This window comes from Oryzias melastigma, unplaced genomic scaffold, assembly GCF_002922805.2.
Source record: "Oryzias melastigma strain HK-1 unplaced genomic scaffold, ASM292280v2 sc00205, whole genome shotgun sequence".
In the NCBI taxonomy this organism is placed as follows: Eukaryota; Metazoa; Chordata; class Actinopteri; order Beloniformes; family Adrianichthyidae; genus Oryzias; species Oryzias melastigma.
The window spans coordinates 465,225-475,133 of record NW_023416881.1 but is presented as its reverse complement, the minus strand read 5'-3'; the positions used below and the strand labels follow the sequence as shown (position 1 = coordinate 475,133).

At 39.5% G+C, this 9,909-nt stretch overlaps 1 protein-coding gene across 1 annotated transcript in view; it reads right to left on the bottom strand.

Annotated features, from left to right (window-relative positions):
* The window catches only part of eif3ea (eukaryotic translation initiation factor 3, subunit E, a), a 42,465-nt gene that overhangs the window by 11,241 nt on the left and 21,315 nt on the right, over positions 1-9,909 (bottom strand). Inside the window, exon 10 of the mRNA XM_024264160.2 lies at positions 4,901-5,010. Coding sequence (XP_024119928.1) covers positions 4,901-5,010 — 110 coding nt within the window. The remainder of the gene's footprint in view (positions 1-4,900; positions 5,011-9,909) is intronic.

The window sequence follows — 9,909 nt, the reverse complement described above, 5'->3', positions numbered from 1 at the left end:
AATGACTGAGTAATAGCTGTTTATTATTCAATAGAAGTCTATAGGATTTTGGCTTTCTGGGACTAGTGGATACTTCCTGTTTAGAACACAGGCTGGGAGGGGATGATCAGTCCAGTTCTCTCTATGAATTGTCTATGCATCTTACCAACAAGATTGGGAGTTAAAGTAGTCACAGTAGTGTTTGTATTAGCAGTATCAGTCTATTTTTTTTACATGTTACAAACAAAGTTGGAAGTGACATGTATTGTTACTAACGAGTAGCAAACATGGAGTTACTGTGAACCTAGTTAAAGTCTGACGGATTAACAGATTTATCTCTGGCTCTTTTGTCTCTAATATGCCTTAGAGCAGGGGTCACCAACCTTTTTGAACCTGAGAGCCCTTTCATGGGTACTGCGTCATACAAAGGGCTACCATTTTGGAATAACAAATTTGCCGTAGTTTCCCTTTAGTTATACATTATTAATAATGAATAATGATACTCCTCTATATGAAGACACTGATTTCCCACAATTATCAACGACAACAAAATGGAAACAGATATTAATATTCAGCACTTTATTAATCTCAGTAATAGTTGCATTTTCAGATGATCCCTTACATTTCATGGGAAAAATGTCCCATTTTCACTATGTTGTACCATGTTTACCAATTATGTAATGTTAAGGAAAAATCAACTTACACATTTTTAAACAGATCTTATCACATCTTGAACTAATGACCAAATCTGCAGTATTTTTTAACAAAATCTTTGAACTGGAGTAGGTCTGAGATTATCTAAACTTATCTAAAGTTCATGTATCATGAAAATTTTTTAAGATGTTTTAATTTTTAAATCTATGTAAATGCAAGTGTACTTTAAAAAAAATAGCAACAGAATAAAATTGAATCTTATTCTGTTGCCCATGGGCACCAATTTGGTGATCCCTGCCTTAGAGTCTGGTGCACTTTATATAAGACATAAGTTCAAAAATAGACCAATCATGATGGTGTGATATAGTCTGATGTGCCCTGCAGTGTGGAAAAAAACGGTAGTTGCATTTAATCAAAAGTCAGTCTGAAATCTAACACCTCAGCTGTTGGATGAGCTGCAAACAAGCTTAAATATTGTTTTATAGACTGAAAGCCACAATAGTCTGGATCTACCTATGAAACATTCCTACAGTACTCATGTAGTAAAGTCAAACAAACCTTCTGAAGTCTTCTCTTTTTTACATAACAGTCTTGTAATTTGAGGAAAATTTCAAAGAAATCTGTAACTGGTTTCAATTTTATTTTAGCAACCAACTGATTACACAGTTCCGTGGTTGTTTTGACAATTTTGGAGAGGCACATGTCAGTCAAGTCAAGGTCAGGCAAAGTGATGAAAACAAACACTGTCTGGTTTCCTCAGCAGGGACTTGATCTAACCCCCTAACCCCTGTTAACATGCTCCGTGCATCATACAGGATCACCCAGTGCCCTGAGAGGCCTAGGGCCTATGGCTGTACCAGTCAAAGCCCTGTAATCTAATTTATAAAATAAAGTCTGACAAAGTTTTCCTCCCTCAAAACACGTTAGTAAAAGAGATCTGACTTGATCTTATTGTCTCAGAGAGATGTCTTTAATACCTAAAGCTACTTAGATTTGAGACTGAGTTATGAGAGGAGAAGCTGGAAGACTTGAGAGGGAGCTGGGATCGGCTCCGACTTAAACAACACTATTGACATCCCTCGGCCTTTAAGCCGAGCAGACAGCCTCCATGCCTGGTTTTATTTTACACAACCATGATCCTGTTCCCTTGGGACGGGGATCATTTTCATTTCGACCCCTCACTCTCCCTGGCTTCTGAGCATTCAACTTCAGCCTAGGGGAGTCCTGCATGTCTCAATACCAAGCTCACACTCAAGAAGAGAGGTCAACACTGGGGGTCTGATTTGGTTAGAGGAGAAACCAGGATGGAGGGGTTATTTTTTCCCCACAAAATAACCCCCTTTTTAATGTAGACGTGAACGCAATCTTAGACAAAAGCACAACTGCATCTGCAAGACCATGAACCGTTTGGAGAAGCCCCTTTTTTGGCTCAGCAGAAACTTGACTTTTTTTTTTAACCAAAACGATTGAGTTGACTTTTTATTGACTCAGTTGTGAGGTGGAAAGATCATAAGTGTTACATCCAAACTGTGGTGCAAAAATACACTGTAGTTATGAAGAGAGAGGGAAAAAAGTGCTGCCCAAAAGTTCACGTCTCAACAGTTTACTCAAAATGTCAGAGGACAAGCGAGTATCGCAGGTCAAAGCAGGGTCTCGCCACAGAAACAGGACTACAGAAATAAAGCCTGGAAATCAAACCAGGAAAACAAAGCTAAATTGGAAACACACACTTGGGAAACTGAAAAGTCAAGACAAAAAGATGTGTGTTTGGGAAATTACAAGTGCAGGCTGAATCAGTTTCTCTGGCTATAGTGTGTTTTGCATAACCCTTTATGGCAGAAAAGAAATGAATCACGCCAGCTTCTGGTCGACTATTTTGTCCAAAGTGGTGGGCAAAAAGCAAGCTAAGTATCTGTGAAACCATCATGGCCAGCAGCTGTAAAAATGTCCTCATTAAAAACAACCATCATATTCATCTGAATCCACGCTTGGATGCAGTAGGCTTCTGGGTAAAGAACTAATGACTTGGAATTTGGGTGTCTGTCAAAAATAGACATGCTATGTCCGTCGTCGCAACTGGGACTAAAATAAATGCGGAAATCCCCAGAGTTTAGGCTCCTGCATCACAAACCTCGACAAATAGACCTGAGGACACGGGGCAAAAATCACAGTTCAACTTCCTCTTTCAGTGTTACCACTAACTTCTGTGGTCTTTAACAACAAAATGGATCCAATTGCATTAAGCCTGCCAAAACGAAACCAGAACTTTTAATCAATTCCAGACAAACAGCGACTGGAGATTTCGACAGGGTCCGATCACGTTCCATGGTTCAACCTTGACGACGGACCTCCAAGGCTCTCTATAATAGTCAATTTAATCATTTTCACATCATCTGAAGTCATTAATTGCTTCTTCCTGCTATGTTTGTAGACCATATATTAAATACAAGCTTTTTTTGCAGCTCTCTGGCATTCACAGCATGCCTCAGAGCTAGTAAACTGCTTTCTAAGAGTTGGGGTAAGTTTGCACTGTCAGGGGCAGAATAAACTAAAGAGCTGCACATGCACAGCTCAAACTGAAAGACCACACACTCATACAAGAGTGAGGATGCTCTAAAGTGACGTCATAATAAAGGCGGCTAAATGCTATCATCTTCAAAACACCATTAATTTGAAGTACGACTCACAATTCACTTATAGACAAATTTATGTGTTTAACAAAATGCCTCCAAAGAAACCTGCATTTACATTTTCACTCACTTAAGTTCCAAAGACCAGCAGCTTTCAATGGAACAATACTAAATTTCAAACTTGCACCCAGCAGAGCCCTCCAGACCCCTTTGACCTTCATTTACCCAGCAAATAGAAGCTGGAATGTTTGGGTGTATTGGAGCAGCTGGGAACATCTAAAGCCATCTAAACCTTGACCTCTCGCTAAAAGAAAAGTGTCTGTGAACCAGCATCAGACAGGTGGTCTTAAAAGTCAAGCAAGCAGAGCAACCTGAGGAGACTTGGGAGCAGTTTAAGCAAACAACACTTAATCCCCAGTTTGTGTGGGGTCAGCATGATTGGGCAATAAATACTTATCTGTGGGGAAAATTCCACTAATCACAAAGCAGATTTTCTTGCTTCCTGTTTGCAAACTATTTTAAATGCCCACTGATGGGAGAAAGGGAAGTCCTGCAAATCTTTAGGGATGCTTGGCACAAATTCAGAGTACAAAATATTACCAGAAACTTCTTTAAAGCTACGTATCCATGGGGTATTTGAATGCCTATTGCCGTTTACTAGCGCATATCCGCCAACTACAGTTGGAAGAGGCTGGATGTGAAATGTAGGCGCAGAGCAAATCTAGCAATTTTTGTACAAAACAGAGAAGGTTTGGTTCATTACTTGAGTGATTGCAGTGGATATAGATTGCCATCATGTTCGAAGAGTGGTTTTGGTTTATCTTTATTTGAAAAAATAATGCAGACATCGTCGGTCTCGTTATCGTGTTTGGGTTCACCAGTAAACCAAATCCATACATCACAACCAAACCCCAGTCCCTGATTGGTCAAAGTTTGACCTGGTTCAACTGACAAAGTGTGTTCAATGGCCATGCGTTTTGCACATAGAACCCAAAACGGTGGTAAAAACTTCCATAACTACGTGTGAATATGAGAGTTCTGAAAGTAGAAAACCCCCAAAATGTTTACAAAGGCTCAATTCAAATTCCTCCCTTTTCCCTTCCCCTTCATTAAACCTCTCCAAACGGACCGTTATGAAGAAAAAAGTGTCTAATATTTCGTTCGATGACTTCATCAATAATCCTCAGTTCGCTAGCAATAGAGAGGAGCTTTCAGCGCTTGAATATACATAACAACAGCGGTTTTATGACTTTTAAAAGGTCATGCTACAACAAAAAGTTATTACTTGCATTTAATTGTAAACTTCTTTTCTTCAGAGCGCACCCATGTGAAGAAATGTGCTTCCTAGCGTGACACGATTTACCCTCGCGATGGAGGACTTTGGACCCCTCTGTTTGGAGGGTGAAATTGAAAAAAATAATAATCCCGAACACGACTTGCACTTAAACTGCCACTTCAAATTGAAGGGAAGGGCTGAGGGGAAGGGAGAAGGGAAGAATTCGGATTGGGCCAAAGACTTGTCATTGAAAGTGGCTCCCTGAATGCGAGTTACCGAGGGCAGCGTGAACATAGATTCATGTAAAAGCTTATGAATTGTATTAAAGGTTCGGTTTGGATTATACTATAAAGCAACTAACCTGATGCTGATGCACTGGTGAATTCGGCAGAAGGTCTCAAAAATGAAGAGGCGAGCATTTTCGATAAAGTCCTCCAGACAGGCAACCAAGAAGAAGTCGTTCACAAGAACCTGAGAAAAAAAAAAGCATTTATTGTAAAGAATGACATATGACAGACATATGCTTCAAAGAATGTCTCTTAAAAGTTGAAGGTTGAGCCGAGATGAACCATTACATAAGTAGAGGAACTGCATCTGGGACAAACAACACAATATGTCTTTGCCCTGAGATGTGTCTTATTTAAAAAAAAAGTTAAGGGAAACAAATCCTTTCAATGTTCTTCTCCACAGAGTAAATCTACCAGACACAATAATACAGATGTATTTGTTGTTCTCAAATGGTTTGTGTTGGCAGTAGTTTTAACACTTTAATACCTATAATGCTTTAAAAAGCCAAGTGACCAGAGAACAATTGATTTTGGGCAACCAACGGGCTTCACACTTTCACGATCAGAAAAAAAATTATCGTTCTTGCTAATGTCATACCTATCAACATCTATTAGCAAAAAGGATTGGCACGTTTATAGTTTTAGAGCAACAACAATGGAGAAATGTCCTAGTCCGATAGTCAGCTGAGAAAGCTTAAACAATGTAAATCATTTTTATAAATGTCTGAAATTGTAGCCTGGAATAAAATGAAATATCACCATAGGTATTAGTTATAAAAATAGGCTTTCAAAATAAGCTCTGTTCTAGCTAATAGAAATTGAGTTTTCTTCCGCTGAAGGCTGAAGCATCGAACTTACTCAAAAAAAAAGAAAGCAAAAAAAAGAAAAATCAATCAAGAACTGGAGTGATAAACTTAAAGGTGACAACTGGTCTCTATTTCTCAATACACACCATCACTCATGCCAGCTTCCAACAAAAACTCCTGGCCTGGATTCAGTGACATTCTGTAAATGTTGGTGACCCAGCTGTGGCCCCAGAGGTACAATTGTGTGAAATGTTCACTTTCTCAGCATTTGCTGCATTCCAACTCACTAAAAAGAGCAATTTCCCATCACAGACCCCCATTTCAAAAAGTTTGGAAGAATTACCAGCTCTTTGTTTAAGCTTATCAGAGCAGAGTTTTGGTTGAATACATCCAAACAGCTTCAAACTACAACTTTATCAGGCAACACACATTTAAGCTTCAACAGTGCCTATCTTGCACTGATAAACTTTAAACAGCTAAGTACTCTAATTTTTGTCATCTTGGATTAAGGCCACATTCACACAAATTTTTAAAAGGGCTCCAATAGTTCTTTTGTGTGCAATTTAAGGGCCTAACTATTGGTAGCCTCTACTTCTCGCTCCTTGACGTGCATTTCACCTGACATCTGACAATAATTCCAGAAACCAGAAGAGTGGGAAAAGGAGAAAAGGGAACCTGTAAAGTCCAAACAGAACAATTTGGGTAGAGCTAAGCTTCCCATTAGAAACACATGACTTAAACCATTTTAGGGTGGAGAGCAAAACAAAGTCGCAAGAGCTAAAAATAAAAGCCCATTTTGTAGCCATCTTCATCACAAAAAAAAGACCAGTGCAATTCTTGAAATCCGTACTCATCATTGAAATGCAACCTGTTTTCCTCAGCAACTGAAAATGATCTGTAAAATATCCCGTTGCTACCTTCTTAAGCTTTGAAGTGGAAAAAAGCTTCAAACAAGAATTACTTAAAACAACATTCACCCTTGCAGACCATTACAGGCAATGCATTGAAAAGGTGCTGTTAAACATTATGGAAACCACCCAACTCCTTAACCCTTCAAACCTGCAGCTCTAGCTCTGGTGTTGACGCTTTCAATTACCTCTACTTTTTACACAATTAACATATTTCCAACTGATTTTGAAGCAGCTTATCTTTGTGTCAGAATCAGTTGGTTTACATTAATTGGATAAACGGTCAAAGAGTTACGGTAGTCCCAATAGCATGCTATTTGTCGTTTGCCGGTGACAGCTCCAATATTAAAGGGTTAGCCTGGTTAAAATTTACGAAACCCTGGTTAGTTAGTAAAGCTACCACAACTCCCTTACCAGGACAGTGGCCTTGTGCCATACAAAGACTCTACAAATCGGACTCAATGGCTCCCTGCTCGACAGCATTAAGGGGTTGAATTGGGGCTTTAACCACTGAATGGCTTCCAAGTGTGGCTGTGCCTGAAGCTCACCACTCCCCCAAGGGATGAGTCAAATGCAGAGTACAAATTTTGCACCCCTAGATGTATGACGGCTTTATTAGGACTTTAAGGATGTATTCAGACTGGACACATTTGATCCACTTAAAGTGAACCAGAGCAAAGATTTAGTCTGAATACACTCAAGTGATGCCTAGTCCAGGAACCGCTATCAGACCCATCTTTCGAGGTGGTCTCAGTTCATTCATAATCGGACTGAACTTCGATTTGGTCGGAAATTCCTCAGCCTGAATACAAAGAGGCCCGGAGCGGAATAACTGAACTAAAATGGCCACCGTAGCCGGTCGTCACGTGATGTAAACAAAGAAGAAATGAAGCAACAGGACAAAGAAATGGTTGTCGTGTTATCAAGCAGGAAAAAACTGTTCAACTCCTTACTTGTTAGTACATTTGTTTTAACATCGCTAAAAACACTTCTTACATGCTTTTCTGTCTCTTTACACAGCACGCTTACCACTGCTGTGACGTCTCCCCCAAAAGCCAAATTGTAGTTACTCAACAGAATACTGTTAAAAGCATAACACTACAACAATGAGACACAGCCAAGATTCCTAAATGCAGGACTTCCATAATTTCCACCTTTACTTGCTTTGTCCCGCCCTCGTAATTCCTGGCTAGGGCTGCCACGATTATTCGACTAATCGACAACTATTCGACTATTAAAATAGTTGACGAGTAATTTGGTCGTCGAAGCGTCGTTTTTTTGTTTGTTTTTTTCCTCATTTCGATCTTAAAACTACTATTCGCGCGTTCTCACGCTGTCTGCCTTTGTCTTTGTCACACATGCGCAGTGGTGCTAATCCGGTCAGCAGTGATGCAACAGGAAGTTCTCGGTAGGCTCATAACAACACGCTAGCTCGAAAATGTGGGAAACATAAGGAAAATAAAAGAGGAAAAAGTGTCAAATGTAATTTCTGCCAGACAGAACGGGTGTTCCATGAGAGCACTATGGCGATAAATGATCACCTGAAGTTGAAGCATGTTGTGACCGAGTTTGATCACGCTGAACAGAATGCTTCGTCTAGCTAAGCTAACATCGGAGCTAACACAGCTAGCTCGCGGCTGTCATTACTGCGCTGTTTGGAGATGAACCAGAATATCTGCAGCAGATCCGTGTCTACGGCGCTTCTGTCTGCATAGTGAATGTTTCATAATCCGCTCTTCTAACCAAACGCGGCGAGGACGTCGCGGATTATGAATTTATACTCGACGTGAACCGCTCGTCCAAGGCTTCATTCATATTCCGCCGTGATCACGTCGGTCGGTTCGAAGAGCGGATTATGAAACATTCACCGCGCAGACAGAGAGCCTGTGTGTCGATACGGATCTGCTGCAGAGTTATGGAGCGATGTGCGAGTCCCAGAAGTGAAGTAGCTCACCTAAAAGTCCAGAGCTAAGTTTACAAGTGTAGCATTACATTATTTGCATTAAGCTACAATTAAATGCAACTTAAAGTCACAAAAACGACAACAAACAGCAAAACAACCACAACATTGAAGAAGTAACACAGATTAATGGGTTCTCCCCCAAACTGAAAAATATGTGCAGTGGATGTAGGAATAATGAAAGTACTGTTGTACATTCTAACACCCCCTGCTATTCTCCCTTTTAAAAAATATAAATTTCCCCATTTTTAATTATTTTCTTTGTTTATATGGGCATCCTTAGGTTTTTTTATGTATATGAATATCTTCAGTTCAAAGATGTTATTAGTGTTTTGTTTAATAAATGGGCCTCAGTGAGCAAATATTTTGAGTGTGTTTATACCTGCAATTAGCTTTTGAAATACTTTGTACATGTTTTATTAAATATGTGTTTTAAAGCTTTAAAAAACAATTGCATACTTTTAATAAGTTTTCTGTAGTTGATTCAGATTACCTCATTTGATTTAAGTCTCGTTTTAATGCCAGAAACAAATGAAGGAGAAAAGCTGCATGATTAATTAAAAGATTAATAAACTATTGTCTTTATTTTAGATAGAATATAGCTTAAAGACCTCAAGTTTAAAGATAATGATGGTTAAGATGGGTGTTTTACATCCAGTCGCCGCACGGACCGATTAGTCGACTAATCGAAAAAAATAATCGGAGATTAGACGACCATTGAAATAATCGTTTGTGGCAGCCCTATTCCTGGCCAGTGAGTGAAGAGATCTATAGTCAGGTGGTTTTGTTTATAGGTTTTGTTCTGGAACAGGAAAGTCCCCTTGACGGCAGTCTGAATACAGACCAAAGCTAAGGTTCAGAACTGATCTGAAGCAAATTAAGCAGTCTCTGACTGGAACAAATTATTTTACCAGTATAAATACACACTAAGGCCAATCCTTTTCCCTCAGTTTGAGGTGGCAGTTTAAGTGCAAGTCATTTCCAGGATTATTATTTTTTAAATTTTACCCACTAAATGGAGGGGTCCCAAGTCCTCTGTCGCGAGGGTAAACCGTGCCGCTCTGAGAAGCACTTATCTTCACATGAGTGCGCTCTGAACCACAGAAGTTTACATTTAAATGTAAGTAATGATTTTTTGTTGTAGGATGACCTTTTTAAAGTTATAAAATCGCTGTTATCGTTGTCATCGAACGAAAGTAACGTCCAAAATATCAGACACTATTTTTTCATAACACTCTCGTTTGGAGGGCTAAATGAAGGGGAAGGGAGAAGGGGAGAATTCGGATTGGGCCCAAGTGTTCCATATCAGCACTAAGCTGCTCGTCTTTGCATCATAATCAGATGGCTTATTTTAATTAGATAAATGGTCAGAGTTACAATTGTACCAAGAGCGTGCGTTATTTGCTGTC